The sequence below is a fragment of the Sesamum indicum genome, linkage group LG13, assembly GCF_026168435.1.
Source record: "Sesamum indicum cultivar Baizhima isolate 11 linkage group LG13, ASM2616843v1, whole genome shotgun sequence".
Lineage (NCBI taxonomy): Eukaryota > Viridiplantae > Streptophyta > Magnoliopsida > Lamiales > Pedaliaceae > Sesamum > Sesamum indicum.
In genome coordinates this window covers 9,688,728-9,705,641 of record NC_142669.1, presented here as the reverse complement: position 1 = coordinate 9,705,641, position 16,914 = coordinate 9,688,728, and the positions used below count along the sequence as shown (strand labels likewise).

At 35.9% G+C, this 16,914-nt stretch overlaps 3 protein-coding genes across 5 annotated transcripts; all 3 read left to right on the top strand.

Moving 5' to 3' along the window:
- Nucleotides 1-5,135: 5,135 nt before the first annotated feature.
- Nucleotides 5,136-8,192, top strand: LOC105177084 (uncharacterized). The gene has a single exon (XM_011100107.2). The coding sequence runs from the start codon at nucleotides 5,245-5,247 to the stop codon at nucleotides 8,038-8,040; it is 2,796 nt and encodes a 931-aa protein (XP_011098409.2). The 5' UTR covers nucleotides 5,136-5,244; the 3' UTR covers nucleotides 8,041-8,192.
- Nucleotides 8,193-10,610: 2,418 nt separating this feature from the next.
- Nucleotides 10,611-13,588, top strand: LOC105177005 (3-deoxy-manno-octulosonate cytidylyltransferase, mitochondrial). 3 transcript variants are annotated; one of them, XM_088877049.1, is made up of 8 exons: nucleotides 10,611-10,964; nucleotides 11,252-11,297; nucleotides 11,414-11,500; nucleotides 11,591-11,715; nucleotides 12,423-12,562; nucleotides 12,660-12,711; nucleotides 12,791-12,874; nucleotides 13,251-13,588. In XM_088877049.1, exons 1-8 carry the CDS (start codon nucleotides 10,620-10,622, stop codon nucleotides 13,341-13,343), a joined length of 972 nt encoding a protein of 323 aa, XP_088733175.1. In that variant the 5' UTR covers nucleotides 10,611-10,619; the 3' UTR covers nucleotides 13,344-13,588. The 3 variants fall into 3 exon arrangements, with proteins under 3 accessions (XP_088733175.1, XP_088733176.1, XP_088733174.1); XM_088877050.1 differs by having other exon boundaries at nucleotides 10,613-10,964; nucleotides 11,252-11,293; nucleotides 12,791-12,901; XM_088877048.1 differs by having other exon boundaries at nucleotides 10,613-10,964; nucleotides 12,791-12,901.
- A 687-nt stretch (nucleotides 13,589-14,275) lies between these two features.
- On the top strand, nucleotides 14,276-15,893 carry LOC105177007 (uncharacterized). Its single transcript, XM_011100018.3, has 2 exons — nucleotides 14,276-14,608; nucleotides 15,365-15,893. The coding sequence occupies exons 1-2, from the start codon at nucleotides 14,392-14,394 to the stop codon at nucleotides 15,676-15,678; spliced, it is 531 nt and encodes a 176-aa protein (XP_011098320.3). The 5' UTR covers nucleotides 14,276-14,391; the 3' UTR covers nucleotides 15,679-15,893.
- The last annotated feature ends 1,021 nt before the right edge of the window (nucleotides 15,894-16,914 follow it).

Genomic DNA, 16,914 nt, shown 5'->3' with positions numbered 1-16,914 from the left:
TGATTTTTTAAAAAATAATTTAAAAATGACTTCCAAATGACTTTGGGTTCGTTTGGTTAATTTGAGAGGAAAAGGGGAGTGAAAGGAGGAGGGAGAGAGAAAGTAGTATTTTTTCAAGTTGTTTGATATGATTGGAAATGACGGAAATTTCAAGTACTTTTTGTTTGATGTGAGAAAAATAGATTAACAAGAAAGGATAAATTTTTCTAATTTTATTGATAACCTTTCTCTTCATTTTGTATTAGAAAATAAATGAATTAATATTATATTAATATAATTTTGGTATATCAAAAGTTTAAAAACCTTATTAATGAAAATGTTTATCAAAATGAGTATTGTTCATTTGTTTTAAAATTGTTTAATTTAAATAAAATTAAGATATTTTCGATTAATGAATTTGAATTCACACATCAATGTCTTTGTTGGTACCAAAAATAACTTTGTACGCATTGAAGAAGGCACGCATCTCCAATTATTTTATTATTTTTTTATAGTAATTATGTACAATATTATCAACTGAAAAGAGAAAAGAATTAGAGAAAACTTATATATATTTAAATATATATGGGTAATAAAGTATATAAAAATAAAAATTATACTTTTTTTTGTCTTTTTGGCTACTTTTATTTTTCCGCTCAATTTCGAACAAAATTGGACTCAAAAGGAGTTTCATATACATCGAGTTTTACTTTACCTCCATCTCTTCCTCCTAAACAAACACCAAATTATCTCTTACACATTCATTTTTATTTTCGCTTATCTTATACTTCCTCGTTTCACCACAACCAAACACACTCTTCGTGTTAAAAGAATTTGAATTTATACCACAATACATTAAAAATAAAAGTTGAGAATTTGAAACTTTTTATTATACGGGATCATTGAGAAAAACTCAATGATTTTTGTTTTTGGAATTGAAGTCCTTATAAGTTTATGGCAAATTATATCTACATCCCTCAATGTATGATCTATTTTCATAAATTATTTCTACCCTTTGAAAACTACACATATGCTTATTAAAAATATTAAAACCATTTACGTAAAAATCACTCTTATTTTGACTATCAGATGTGATTTATGTAATCATACACTGAATAATTTTCATAAATAAACCATAGATAAAAAAATGATTAGTTTTTATAAATAAACCATAAATTAAGGAGTGTAAATATAATTATTCTAAAATTTATCAATCCAAACACATGACAGGAAATAACTATCTTTGTACAGTCTTAAAATTTGTAAAATTGTGAATTTCCATATATTTGGAGCAAATTTATCTTTGTTACTTGTTAGTCATGTTAGAATAATTTGTTTTCGAATTTCCTTTTTATTTTTTTTTTAACAGAAGGATTGTTCGGTGATCTCGTTCGAAATATGCCACTTTGATTGGATACCTCGATCATGGCCACGTACTCTCTCAAAATTTAGTGATTGGGTCCTGAGGATAAAACACGAACGTAAGGCTTGTCGGGTTCGTCCCCGACAACGACCCTCCGACGCTCAAATTAGAGTTGTTCGAGGTAAAAATATGTGAACTGGAAATTGAAGGTCGAAAATAGCAAATATCAGTTACCTCAAAAAGTAATGCGTCGGGGTATTTATAGGCCCAAGTAGATACTATTACTTGGGCCACGTGTCATCATCAGGGTAACAGGCGTCTTTGATCGGACGGCCTTCCTTGAGTCGGGTCTTCAATTATAAAAACGGGTCTATCTGATCCACAGTATCAACGATGCGCGGATCCTGAACTTCCAAATGATGGAAATATCCTTCATTAAAAGCATTTTCGGTATTTTGCCTAAAAATTGGGTTTTTCCCATCACTCGGGTTCTATATTTTGTCACACATCAATAGATTTTTATAATAAATACTGACAAGTGACTGAAAGTTGTGATAGTCAAACACATTTGTGTAACATAATTTAATTAGTGCAAGAGCCACAACCCACAAAGCTCTATTAGGTAAGTGCTGACGACATTGCCATTTATTTTAATTTTCAAACACGCTTAATCATAACCATCCACAAATGAAGAACGCTTTATAATGTATAGTAATGGAATAAGGATCACTTTCTTTGTCTTTTTCCGAACAATCGTGATTTTGGTTCTCAAACATAGTCATTTATGTATTTTTCATCCTCATATAATTTGCAATTTCAATGGCAATTATTAATTTTTTTAGTATTTTTAGTCATTTCATTAATAAAATCGTTAAAATTGATAGAATTTTTATTTGAAAGGGAAAAGAAAAACAACCATTTTTCTTCTATCTTTTTTGGTTTTTTTTTTTTTCAAGTTTTGGTTCAATATATTCATTTTTCCCATTTTTCTTCATGTTTCAAAAGAGATTAAACTAAAAGGGAAAAAAATGCAATTTACCCCCATGTGATAGAAAAATAAGCAAATACCATTCTGCGAAAAAAGAATTAGCAAATTATTCCATGTGTTTCAGAAAGTGAAGCAAATTACACTCTAATCATTATGATTTAGATAGGGGGAGTAATTTGCTTCATTTTTCAAAATATAGGGCTAAGTTGCTATTTTATTTTTCACAATTTTTTTTTTATTTCTCATATCACAGGGGTAAATTGCATTTTCCCTTAAATTAAAAAGATCAATCTAAGCAACAAATTTTCTTTATAATCTTAACAAAATATTGCTAATAATCTATTTTGTTTATAATCCGATGCCTGCCACATATGTGTAATGCAAAAAAAGCGCATAAATAACTATATTTAAGGACCAAAATCACAATTTTTCCTTTTCCATTTACAATATTGGGTAAATAGCATTATGCACCCTCAAATTATACCATTCTAACACATTGCATCCCAAAATTTAGAAAATAGCATAATGCACCCTCAAACTCAGTTTTCCTCTGCACGATGCATCCTGATCGACATTCCAGTAGAAACACAAACTGGGTTTTTTTTTTCAGTATTTCAAGGGAAAACATTGCAAATAATGAATGCAAAAATCTTTTTGCATTATTTCATCTTTATTTCCCATTCTTTCGGCATATTTTAACCCCTTTGATGTGGATGTGGTTTTGAGTAAGAGAATTATAAGTGAAAATTACCTCGACATATTCATATTTTTCAAATTTAATTTTTTCTACAAAGAGAATTTCTGTGTGATGTCTTGTCAAATCATAAATAGTAAAGTCGGTTTAAAAAATAATATATGGAATATTTATAGTGATATTAAGAATTCTACAGTGTCGGTAGAATGTATATTTTTATTATATGGCTTATATACAAAAAATTATATTTTTGCCTTATAAATAAATAAATATTACTAATATATACATCAGTCACCCACCCACAGCATAGTTTCTTCTTCTCTACTTCTCCACCCCATACTATAAATGGTACAATAAATCCTTCTTCCACATAAATCATCTCTCAGCTTCTCGATCTCTAACTAAATGGTTTTTCGGACAGTTTTATTTTTCTTTCTTTACTTTCTTGACACCAAAAAACACAAGATAGCATTGTTTTAAACTGCGACAATGCACAACTACTTTCCGATGAGCGACGAGGAAAGAGGGGAAGAAACTTACAGTAATGGTCAGATTTTATGTCATGAAGCAAGTGTGAAAATGATGCTAAAAAGAGAACTTTTTATTAAAAAATGATATTTTTTCAATTGAAAAATTTATTTTTCTATGGCCATTTCAACCGAAATATACGTCAGGGTGCACCGTGCCAAGAAAAAGTAAATTTGAGTGCACAATATGTCATTTTTTAAAGTTTAGGGCGCAATTTGACAAAACAATCTAATTCGAGGGTGCGAAATGCCAATTCCGATTAATATCTGTGGGCGTGTATTTTGAGGGTTTGCTTCAAGTCAAGGTGGAAACTGTCAAAAGTCTTCGTAGAAATTAAAGTAGTTCCTTTCTTCCACTCCTAGTGTCCAGACTCCCAAGTAAACGTCAACCGAGTGGGACCCCCCACTCCCAACTCCCAAATCTTATCTCTTATCTCTAGAAACAAAAATATTTTAGACTAAGTTTGGTGTAATCGTAGATAGATGATTTGTAGTTTGAAAAATTATGTTTAACACCTTTGAGGTTTATTTTTTATTTTTTTTATAATTTATTCCTTAAATTAGTTAAAATTCATCGAATTTACTGATATTAATAAAAAAATTAGAAAAAAAAATTATATTAACATTATTGCATGTAATATAATTCTTTGTACAACTAAAATTACCCTCATACGCCTTTATGCTTTAATGCGTTTGAAAAGGTATATCTTCATTGTTATAAGGGTAATTTAAATCAAAAAAATTTGTCTAACTTGCAATAAGTCAATAATGAGTCAATCGAGGTAAATATCAAATTTTATTGAATTTTTTTTGTTAATATAAGCAAATTTAATGAATTTTGACTAACAGATGGGCTCATTTGTTTGACGAAACCAAACTTCAGGAGCGTTAGATGTACTTTTCCAAACTATAGGGATTTATGTATAATTACACTAAACTTTAGGGAAGAGGAGTGTAATTATCCCAAAATTTTACTATGTTGGGTTTCATTATTGGACAATTTTGAGACAAGACAAAACACACCCAACATTTGCATACTATTTTTTACATCTTATCTCTGTATTTTTTTGTTTTTGTATTTTCAAAGTATAATACATATACACACTTATATATATAAATATGATATAAAAGAAGTACGATTTAGCAATGAATAGTAATTTTTATCTAAAAAAATACAACATTAAATATCCAATATTTAAATATAAAAATATATACAAAAGAGATATGATTTGACAATGAATAGTAATTTTTGTCTCCCAAATTTCAACATCAAACCTACACCACTTATTAGCCAGAATGTGATTGTTTAAATTAATTATATGATAAATACATCATATATAATATGATCGATATATAATTAAAAAAAATATAATTTTATTATATTAAATTTATAATTAATTTAATTTGATGGAACTGAATTTGAATAAGTATTATTGGTGAAGTTGGTCTAGTTGTACTGGCTTCATCCCAGCTGACAGCCGATCCCATTTGCCGGTCATCAACTTCCACGAAAGACAACCTCAGGAAAACAACATGCAAATTGACCTCTGACTTTACAAAGACCAAAGCTAATCGGACAATTTCAAATATAAGTTGAATAATCTGAGATTAACAACAACAAAATCCTCTCCTTTTTCTTCTTGAATTTTCAGTTTTTGTCCAAGTTAGAAGAACAAGAACCCCTTCTCCTAAAATGTCATCTTCTTTGTTCTACACCTCCCTATGCTTCTCTCTTCTCTCTTGTATCTTCATCCCTCCAGCTTTTTCCATCTCATCATACACCCATCACTGTTCTTCCACTGTCCCTGAATCCACCACTACTTTCCCTACTCAAATCCACTCTGTTCCCCGTTTCTTTTCTTCTTATATCATCGGTGGAGACACGCTTCTGGGCACGAAACCAGCGAACCAGTCGTATTACTATGTTGGAAATACTGTCAGGCTCCGAGTTCTGCCCAATTCCTATAAAACCATCGAGGGGGGCGTCTACAAGGTCGAAGCTTCCTTATCCCTCCGCTCTCCTTACTGGTATTATAGTAACAGAACTCGAGGGAATCACGGGTATGGTGGATCTTCGTCTTATTACCGTAGGAGTAGGAGGGTTCGTGGGTCGATCAGGTTTTCTTTGAGTGGGTTCTGGTCGGAGACTTCGAGGAAGCTTTGTATGGTTGGGTCGGGTTCTGGGGAGGTTGAGGAGGGCAAGAATGTTAATCTTGATGCTGTTCTTAAGCTTCACTTTGCTAGTGAGAATCCAGATATATACACTAGTGTTGCGAGCGGGATTCTGGAGAGCGCAGGCTCTGCCAATGATCCGGGCTACTTTGACCCGATTTTGATGTTCAGTTTCCCTGATTTTCCCAACTATAACTACTCGTTGGTGTCGGAAGAACTCGGTGGAGGGAGTTCGGGTGGTTCTGAGGTTGTGAAAGGTGAGAATCTTAGCTGGGAACCGTCGAGGATTTGTTCGGTCTTGACATGGAGATCGATGGTGTTGGAGTATGCAGCGGATTGCAAGGGGAGTCAGCATTGTTCTCCACTTGGTGGTGCTAATGGATTCTTGCCTGGATTTCTGTCCCTGCAACCAATCCAGTGTTCAGGGGATGAAAGAAGGTTGAGGTACTTGGCGATGTTTCAAAACACCAGTTATGTTGATATGAGTTTTGGGCTTGATTCGACGTTGATTGGAGAGGCGGTGTGGGACGATAAGAACCATCAGCTGGTTCTTGTTGCATGTCGAGTCTTGAACCCTGTTAGCGATTTGGGGAGTACGGTGGGGGATTGTATGTTTAGGTTGACCCTGAGGTATCCTTCAATTTGGACTATAAGAAATGACACTCAGATCGTTGGGCAACTTTGGAGCAACAGAAGTGTTGAGGATTCCGGGTATTTTAGGAACATTGATGTCAGGAGTTATGATGATCATTTGGTTGTTTTTCCATGGCTGAGATACGAGTACACGGAATTGGAGAGGGCAAGAGGTTCTTGCACTGTGAAGAAGACTGGTAAGAAGGGGAGCGTGTATCCGGACGGCCATTCCTATGATATGCGGTTCGATATGTCTGTCAAGAATGCCAAAGGCAAACAGTTTGCTTGGGGTTCTGCGGTGCCTGTTTCTGTTGGAGATCAGTTGTATGAAACACGCAATATGCTTGTTGCGGTAGACTCTGTGGCGTTTGCTCCTGGATTTGCAGCTATTTCTGAACCTGAGATGAGTGCCAATAAAGGTCCTTTGAATATCAGCTACCGAATAAGCATCAACCCTTATCCTGAAGTAGAATCCAGTGACTTGTTTCGTGCCCTCAACCGGTCGATGAATCTTCAACATGTAGTCGAGATCACAGCTGAAGGAGTGTACAGTGCTGAGACAGGATTCCTATGCATGGTGGGCTGCAGAAAGTTGCTGTCACATGATCAGAACTCCAGAAGTATTTCCAGAGACTGTGAGATTCTTGTGGAAGTCGAGTTTGCTGCATTGAATGGAAAAACAGACGGTCGTACCAAGGGAACCATCAGAAGCACTCGAGCAAAAGACGATCCTCTTCATTTTGAGGATTTGAGCATGTCCTCTTCTGTATTCTACACTGAGATGGCTGAACAATCAATATGGAGAATCGACCTAGAGATAACCATGGTCTTGGTATCTAACACGTTTTCGTGCATCTTTGTTGTGCTGCAACTCTTGCACGTGAAACGAAATCCTGAGGCACTCTCTTGCATTTCACTCGTCATGCTTGTGATACTCTCCATGGGGTATATGATCCCACTAGTGTTGAACTTTGAAGCCCTGTTCTTGGGAAGCCACAACAAGCAAACGCTACTCCTCAGCACTGGCGGATGGGTTGAAGCTAACGAAGTATCCGTTCGTGTGATAACGATGGTGGCATTCTTGTTACAAATACGCTTAGTCCAAATGGTCTGGACAGCAAAACGCAACAACAGTAACGAAAAAGGCTCATGGACTGCAGAGAAAAAGGCCGTTGCCGTCTCATTGCCAACGTACATTTGCGGTGGCTTGCTCACATTACTAGTAAACTGGACAAGAAACAGATACGGCTATCAAGTAGATAGCTCTTCATACAATGTTTTAAAGAGACATTCTCTTTGGGGCGACTTAAGGTCGTACGCTGGTCTGATTCTTGATGGTTTCCTTCTCCCACAAGTCCTGCTCAATGTCTTCATGGGTTCAGCTGAGAAAGCTCTCTCTCATCCATTCTATGTCGGTATCAGCGCCGTCCGATTGGTGCCCCATGCTTATGATCAGTACAGGGCACACAATTACCCGGCATCATATGTCAACGGGACATACTACTATGCAAATCCAACCGCGGATTTTTACTCCACAGCCTGGGACGTTATCATCCCGTGTGGAGTTATCGCGTTGGCGGTAATCGTTTTCCTGCAGCAGCGGCGCGGCGGCCGGTGGATTCTTCCTCAGAGGTTCAGGGAGTTGGAGTTGTATGAGAAGGTGCCTGTTGTTAACACTGAGTGAAGACTGTATAGCGTAGCAGAAATGATCTTCTCATGAAAATATTATGTTTTCAGTTGAACGAAAAAGACACGGTTGTTTTCCCTTTTGGCAGCCATAATCGTGTAAGAAGTAACGTTTTTTCCATGGTTGAAAGTTGTAGCATTAGCGTTTTACGTGCTCTTACCAGTAATTACAATTTACAGCATACCGAATTATTGTAGAGTAATATTGAACTAAAACACTAACAAATATTAAAAAAAAAAAGCAGGACATTGACAGTGCGTTCACAAAAGGTTTGGTGTAGTTACATTTAAATTTTTGGGTAAATTACATTTTTGGTCCCATAAGTGGATCCAATTTCAATTTTAGTCTCATACTAAGGGCAATTCACATATTTGGTCCCATAAGTGGATTTTTTTTTCAATTTCAATCTCGGTTGGGGATTTCCGTTAAAACTTGACGTCTGCTGCTGAAATCTGTTAGGTGCTGTTAAATATGAAGGGAAAACATGGAGAATTGGAGGGGAAATCAACAACTTGGTGGGAAATTACACTATACCCTCTTCCTTCTATTTAAGTCTCATTTCTTCATTTCTCTCTTGCATTTAGTAGAAAAAAATCTCTCAAAATATAGCTACTAATAGAGAAAATTTTTGTCATTGTGGAAGGCTTGCGATTTTGAAAACCTCATGGACCGACGACAAATCCGGGTCCATTTAAAGGGTGTTGTTAACCATAACATAATATTACGTACAAAATTACATATTGCCGATTACAAAACAACATAATGATAGAGTAAAAAATACAGATTACATATCCTAAAATAGCAACCTAATATTGCCGAATACATGAAAAATTAGAAAAATATACTCCAAAGAAAATTGACAAAGATTCAACCAAAGCAATATTTAAACAACACCATAAGCCAAGATACAACCAAAAAATAAACTAAAACAGTTTGTCTTCGTTGCATCTGTGCAGTTTTGTCCTTCATTCTATTTAGTTTTCGAAGTAATCCGGGTATGGTAACCTTAGCCCTAGCACACATCGATGGGTTTTCCCAACGAAAAAAACCACATCCGCTTCTTTTTTTCGTACACCCAAAAAACCTCCTACCTGGATTGTCGTCGGTCCATGAGGTTTTCAAAATCGCAAGCCTTCCATAATGACAAAAATTTTCTCTATTAGCAGCCATATTTTGAGAGATTTTTTCTACTAAATGCAAGAGAGAAATGAAGAAATGAGACTTAAATAGAAGGAAGAGGGTATAGTGTAATTTCCCACCAAATTGTTGATTTTCCCTCCAATTTTGCATGTGTTCCCTCTATATTTAACAGCACCTAACGGATTTCAGCAGCTGGCGTCAAGTTTTAACGGAAATCCCCAACCGGGACTGAAATTAGAAAAAAAATCCACTTATGGGACCAAATGTGCGAATTGCCCTTAGTATGAGACTAAAATTGGAACGGGATCCACTTATGGGACCAAAAATGTAATTTACCCTAAAATTTTTGTAGTTTGAAAAATTATATCTAATATTTATGATGTATGTTTTCATATAACAAATAAGTTCTTCCATTAGTCAAAAATTAACTGAATTTGCTAATATTAACAAAAAAACTGAATAAAAATCGGTATATAACATCGATTGACTTATTGCAGGTCAAATAAATTTTTCTCGACTAAATTACCCTTATATATGTAAAAATATACCTCTTCATATGTATTAACTCATAAAGACGTATGAGAATTATTTGATCATAAAAAATTTTATTTAATTTGCAATAAATCAGTAATAAGTCAATGTGGGTTAAATATAGAATTTTTTTTTCCAATTTTTGTTAATATCAACAAATTTAGTGAATTTTGACTAACAAAAAGACTTATTTATTAGATGAAAACAAACCTCAATGATGTTAAACATAATTTTTTAAACCATAAAAAAATTTACGTGTTATTACACCAAATTTCAATATCCTAAATAAAAAAGAAAAAAAATTAATAAAATAACTATTAGAAAAAAACCCATCAAGGGGCAGGCCCAAGCCCAAGAGCCTCCACGATCCGTCTACTTGGTAGACAAGTCGCCTCCAAGGAGGCACAATTGATAAGTGGCTAGGGTTCTATAAGAAATTCTAGCTTTGATTTGGACAAGAATTTTTCGTATTCGCATATCAACTCGATCAGAAGTCTACCCACGTATTAATAATTTTTAGTTTTGTGATGTGGATATTTAAAGAAATTTGTACGGCAAACGTAAGTAAAAGTTGAACATATTTAAAAATAAAAATAAAAAACTTAAAATTAAAATATTTGTAAAACAACTTTTACCAGAATATTACAACAAAATACTTACAAATTTCAATTTATATCAGTTAAAAGTAAAAAATAGACATATTTTTCAAGTTATATTCCGTTCATTATTTATGAACATTTTTTTCAACTTATATTCAGTAATAATGGAGCATATACTTATTTTTAACCTACCCAATAATGGTACTAATATATAAAAAAAGAATTAATGAAAATAAGAAAACAAATTTGGAAAACATAATTTACAGCTAAACAAACGATTCTTTGTTCGATTTATTCGAAAAATACATGTTATTCCGCTGTTGCAGGCACGGGGCTCAAGAACCGCGCTTCCAAGAGCAGACATCACATCACTGCCACGCTTCCCTCTCTGGTTTCTCTTGCCAAGAATTCCAAATGCCGCTCACCGATCCATCCTCATCCTCGACCCCTAGCTCCACCAGGTCCTTGATTGTCCACGGACTTGCCGCCGGAGCGGCCGCTGCGCTGGCGCTCGGCGCCCAAGCCTACCTATTTTCTCGCCGATCCGCCAAGTTCCGGAGCCGGGTCATCGGGATTATACCAGCAAGATTTGCCTCCTCTCGGTTCCAGGGGAAACCCCTTGTTCACATTCTTGGGAAGCCGATGATCCAGGTATTTTTTTGATTCATCATTTTTCGTAATTTTAATAGAGTTACAGCTTTTCTATTTCAGTATATTGCAATCTTTCTTCTTTTTAGGATTTTTGTTGTAGTTCTCTTTGCTTATTGGCTCCTATGGCATTGTCAAGAGTTGTTTGTCACTTGGTGTGGATGCGTTTTGGCGCGCGTTTTGTGTTCAATTTATGTGTAGGCTATAAGAACATAGAAATACATAATGGAAATCATTCTGGACGCTGATATATGGGCATGATTGCTCCTTCCTGGTTTGATTCTTTGCAGAGAACATGGGAAAGAGCAAAATTGGCGACATTGTTGGATCATGTAGGTATAGCCCCAGTTCATTTTAGCTATGTGTCTTTTGATATGTATACTCATAAAGTTCTATATTTTCTGCACTGTTGTTTCTTAGGTTGCTGATTTGGTGATCTGTTATCCGTATAGTTGTGGCGACAGATGATGATAAGATTGCTGCGTGCTGTAAAGGATTTGGTGCTGATGTGGTGATGACATCAGAATCTTGTCGAAATGGTACAAGCCGTTCGCTGTGCCGTTCTTTTAATTAATATGGTTCTATTGACAATTTCATTAATTTTTGGTGTTTTGGCTGGAGATATATAGGCACTGAACGCTGTAATGAAGCACTTCAAAAGCTTGGAAAGAAGTATGATGTTGTTGTCAATATTCAGGGGGATGAACCGCTCATAGAACCTGAAATAATAGACGGAATTGTCAAAGCCCTGCAGGTAAAATGGTTTTCACTTGTGTTCTTGACAATGTTGACAGCAGTCTGAGGTAAAAATTGGGAATTAGCTTATTACAATCAAATAAGTTGAAGCCGTAAGAGTCTTGAAGGTTGCATTTCATTTTCTGCAACTTCATTGTTGTATGTGCCAATGTCTTCCGGTGGATGTTTATTGGTTCTTAGTATGTGTATGGTCTAGTGACCTTTTGCAGATAGATTATGCGATTGTTTTGATTATAGAAATTTGTGCTTCTGAGTAGTCATCTTGCTGATGCCTTCAGGAAGATTTTAAAGCAGATTGATTTTATCTACAAATTACAAATGTTAATATGAAAATCTTGGAGAACTTGGATTGGTAATGACCATAAGTTCAAGAGGTCAAATCTCATGAGAAGGTAAATTCAGTTTTACTGTTGATATCTATTTGGTTACAGGAATTGCTATTCTGAAACTTGCTAGATCCATGGAAACTGTAGGATTTGGTCTGAACCGTGCATAATATTGACAGCAATTAAGGAAATACTCTTCTAATTCCTTGTTGATATGGAATGGCAAAAATAAACTGTAAGAGAGACTATTAGAGATTAAAATTTTTAGGTTGGTTAGAAAAAGGTTTCGGAACGGGAAAAATAAGGTTCTGCTTCTTTTCATGCAGACATGGTATCATGGTCACTACATGCAACTAAAACCAATTTGTGGCTCATGCAGGCTGCTCCTGATGCAGTCTTCAGCACTGCAGTTACGTCCTTGAAACCTGAAGATGCTCGTGATCCGAATCGTGTAAAATGTGTAGTAGATAACCGTGGATATGCAATTTACTTCTCACGAGGACTTATACCATTTAACAAGTTGGTTCTTCTCTAAGCTATACCCCCTATATTTGTGCTTGATCTCTCAGAATTGCATGATCAACTGTTAATAATTTGATTAACTCTATGCATGCAGATCTGGAAATGTCAACCCCCGATTTCCATATTTACTTCATCTGGGAATTCAGGTTGTGCACGCATCACTCATGTACTTGCAATGAATTTATGTAACTGATTATAATGGATATTTATATTATATATTCACAGAGCTATGATTCAAAGTTTCTCAAGATATATTCAGAGCTACCACCAACTCCGCTCCAAATGGAAGAAGATCTAGAACAGCTGAAGGTGCTTGAAAATGGATACAAAATGAAGGTGTACAACACCTTTTGCCCTTGTTACTTCTACTAATCTCTGCGTCTTCTTCTCTCATTGTTTATTTTCTTGTGAACTTGTGTGGAGACCTTGAAACTTCATTCGGATACCATTCAAACATTTGAAAAAGTTAATAAACGCACCCAGTTAAGATTGTGTTTGGATTGGAAGATGTGAAGTTATGTTTCGAATCAATAATAACAAATCCAGTAAACTCGTTTAGATAATTTGTTAGAATGGAATTCAAAGCTTTTTGCTCCCATTTTGAGCTAGTCAAATTCAAATCCTTCACATCTTACAGAAGTTGAGAAGACCCGATACTTATTCTAATTATTTTCCTCCTGTGCAGGTGATCAAAGTAGACCATGAATCCCACGGTGTTGATGTCCCGGAAGATGTAGATAAAATAGAACACTACATGCGTCAAAGGAACTTGTGTTAGCAGTATAATCGCACAAAAACGTAATAGGCGTCCTACCATCGCCTTATTTTTTGTTCTGAACAATGGCCTCTACAGAGAACTAAGCAAGCAATTATCGGCATCTGAAATATACTGTTTTCCCTTTCTGGAGTTGTATACATTATGCCTACGTTGTAATTTTACCAGACTCTACCAATGTAAGTTTCCTCGACTTGTAAGAGCCGAGACATTTAAAACTTGAACCTTAAACTCTTCTTCTGATTATCTTTCCCTTCTTTTTGAGCTCTAAAATATTGTATGAATATATTGTTACGAACCGATCAAAACGTCCTTTATAATTAATAAAAGATTCAATCGAGTTGAATTTGTTGCCATTGCCTACTTAATAGAATTCAAACTCGTCAACATATTGTCCAATTTGATCGTTGTAGTTGTCATTTATACACTATGTTTTTTTCTTCCTCCCCATACATGTCTTCATTTACGCACACTCATGATTTGAACTCAAAATTTTTAATAGATCTTAAAATCCAAACCGTTGATTGTTTCATACGGTACATTTATACAATACTTAAGTCGAGTCAAGTCCCTGTACTAGGTATGTTAAATGGCCCATAGTGTTCGAGCCGAAACTAGAGATGACAATGGGAGGGGTCTGAATCTGAGACCCCTCGAGTTGGACTTAGTGAACTCGATAGACTTAATTAATACTTTTAAATAATTTATTTGGGGACTCGCCTAATGCTTCAAAATCCTTCCCAACTACAGCGGTTTCGATCGAGGTCTGGGCCTAGGTGAAATTGAGGCTCGTTGCCATCCTAGCCCAGCCCAAAATCGGAGGCCCAATCCAGTAACTGAAGGGGAAGTGAGAGTGAGGCCCACATGATCCATATCAAACTATTCCTCAACCATCCAAACGTAAGAGATTTGTCTCCGTACCCCACAATCAAACAAACTTCACTCAGCCACACTCTTTACTTCCCCTTCCCTTCACATTTATCCTCAAATATCCCATACACACACACACCCCACTCTCTGTGTGAATATTTGGTTATCCATTTGTCTCGCCATGGCTGGTCTGCTGGAAACCCTAATTATCCCACGCGCCTCCGCTCTTCCGTCCGCCTCCTTGGCTCCCGTCGCCGGATCCAGCTCCGCCCGCTTCTCCGAGTTCAGAGGACTCAAGATCCAGTCCACTCGCTCATCGGCAAAGCTCAGGTCCACATCCAAACTCGCTCGCCGTGGTAGTAGAATCGTCTGCGAGGCGCAGGACACAGCTACTGAAGGTTTGGGTTCGCTTATGCTGATTAATTCTTTTAGCGGGGATTTGTGCTGCTTGTAGTTTACCTTATTCAGATTGGGCTGAGAATCTGTTGTGTTGTAGTAGCGTCCTGCTTAGTGTTGTTTTAGCTGGAATACGGTTGATAGAAGGGATGAAGTTTGTGTTTAATTGAGTTATGTTCTTGTACGATATCTGGTCGAATTGATGGGACAGGAATTTGGAGGACGCTGTTGTATTGAGCGGTGACATATATTTGGCCCCCACGTTACCAATTTTAGGAAGGGATGGAAGTGGTGCGGATGAGACATCCCCTGGTTTAGGTTTCTTGATTGGCGTAAAATAGGTTTGTTTGATTCTTTTGGTGTATTTCTGACTTGTCACATTCTTTCAGAGTTAACACAATTTACATTCATCAAGTAGATTAAAATTGAGATATACAGTTCAGAGAGTTCCGGTATCTGACTAACGGTAAGTTAGTGCTGGAATATCCAAAGTGTTTATGTGTTTGGTTGTACTAATTGATTATAGGAGAATTCTGATGATGCAAATGATTTAGCAGCGTTCATGAACGAACACTCTTCTGGTATTGGTTGTCGTTTCTAACTTCTAGCTTGGTGCATTTTTACTAGTTGTTAAGCATTCATGGCATAAATAATATGAATCTAATTCTTCCAAAAGCATGTTGATGTGATTCACTTGTTTTTGGTAATGTTATACATAAATTACAACGGCTGCTCATTAATTCCTTGAAAAACTGCAGTGCCTGCTGTTACTGATTCAAGTTGGCAGTCATCTGTGCTCGGATCTGATTTACCCGTTTTGGTTGAATTTTGGGCACCGTGGTGTGGGCCGTGTCGCATGATCCATCCCGTCATCGATAAACTGGCTAAGCAATATGCTGGAAAGCTCAAATGCTACAAAGTTAACACTGATGAGAGCCCTTCAATTGCAACCCAGTATGGGATCCGAAGTATTCCAACCGTCATAATCTTCAAGAATGGGGAGAAGAAAGATGCTGTCATCGGAGCGGTTCCAGAATCAACATTAACAAGCTGCATAGAAAAGTTCTTGTAGAATGGACAATAAGTGTATACATATGTTCTCAGGGAATATCAAGCTCTCTTTTATTTGTTTCTTTCCTTCAGCATATGACATTGCAAAAAAAATGGCTCCAATAAACCTTATAAGCTCCTGTATAGTTGATGCCGCTGTCTTTTGTTTTTCTTGTTCAAGATAATGTTAGTTGTTAATGATTCATACTTATAATGCTGGCTTCATATTTCTATGAACGAGTTTGCGTTCATACTGTTTACTTAGATTTCTGGCTTAATGAGATGATACCATGAAATTTATCTGCAAGATGTCCATTCTTAGTGCACTGCTTTGCCATCTGCTAAGGGGGTTGCTGGTGTTTGCAAATTGCAATTGTTTAAAATAAGCGTTTGTATTTATTTGTCAAGGAATGATGTCATCAGAGATAGAGTACATGGATTGTGCTGATAGTTTCTAATGGTGGAATGGTAAAAGGATTAAAGTTGCTATATTTTTGGGTTAACAACGCCTCATTTAGCAAGATGAGGCTCAAAAATAAAAGTGTCATGACAAAATTGAAATGATTCAATCTTATGGGACTAATAATACAATTTTCTGTGTTTGTTTGAATGCAACCAAATCTGAAGCTAAATTGCTTTCCTCGTCTCACAAAATAAGCGGTTTACACTTTTGCTCATTTTTTTTTACAGAAACTTTTAAGCGGCCCCAACATTTATTCTTTGTCTCACATTTAGTCTTAAGGCCGACTCTTTGTAAAAAAATAAAAAAGCAAACGGTAAAAACACGTGGATTTGTATGTGTATGGCTTGGATGGAAAATTGACTCATGGGCATTTCATGTGGGCCATATAGAAGGGAAAAATGGTGTCATTCCCCATTTTCAATTTGCTTTGTTCTATTTTTGGAGGAGAAACAAAGCAAAACAAACTGAAATGAGGCCAATGATTGTGATTTTTGGTCCTCAAATAAAATTGTTTGTACAATTTTTGATCCTCAAATAAAATTATTTGAGAATCAAAACTACATAAATGATTTTGTTTAAAGATCAAAATCATATTTATTCCGAAACAAGGGGTACTAAGGGAAAAAGTGCTAATTTTCCCTCCTCAATGGCCCATGTGAGATGTATATGAATTAATTTTTCCCACTGAAACCTTAAACCAACGGCCACTTACAAATCACATCCATCCATTGTTTGCTTTTTGACGAAAAGGTGGCTTTAGGACTAAATGTGAGGGGAAAAAATCAAGAAAGCAAA

What these genes read in the sequence shown, in the direction of transcription:
- LOC105177084 (XM_011100107.2), top strand. Translation starts at nt 5,245, where the DNA reads ATGTCATCTTCTTTGTTCTACACCTCCCTATGCTTCTCTCTTCTCTCT.
- LOC105177005 (XM_088877048.1), top strand. Translation starts at nt 10,620, where the DNA reads ATGTTATTCCGCTGTTGCAGGCACGGGGCTCAAGAACCGCGCTTCCAA. An exon ending in GACATTGTTGGATCATGTAG is followed by an intron (nt 11,298 to 11,413) that starts GTATAGCCCCAG and finishes TTATCCGTATAG; the next exon opens with TTGTGGCGACAGATGATGAT. An exon ending in GAATTGTCAAAGCCCTGCAG is followed by an intron (nt 11,716 to 12,422) that starts GTAAAATGGTTT and finishes TGGCTCATGCAG; the next exon opens with GCTGCTCCTGATGCAGTCTT.
- LOC105177007 (XM_011100018.3), top strand. Translation starts at nt 14,392, where the DNA reads ATGGCTGGTCTGCTGGAAACCCTAATTATCCCACGCGCCTCCGCTCTT. An exon ending in GCAGGACACAGCTACTGAAG is followed by an intron (nt 14,609 to 15,364) that starts GTTTGGGTTCGC and finishes GAAAAACTGCAG; the next exon opens with TGCCTGCTGTTACTGATTCA.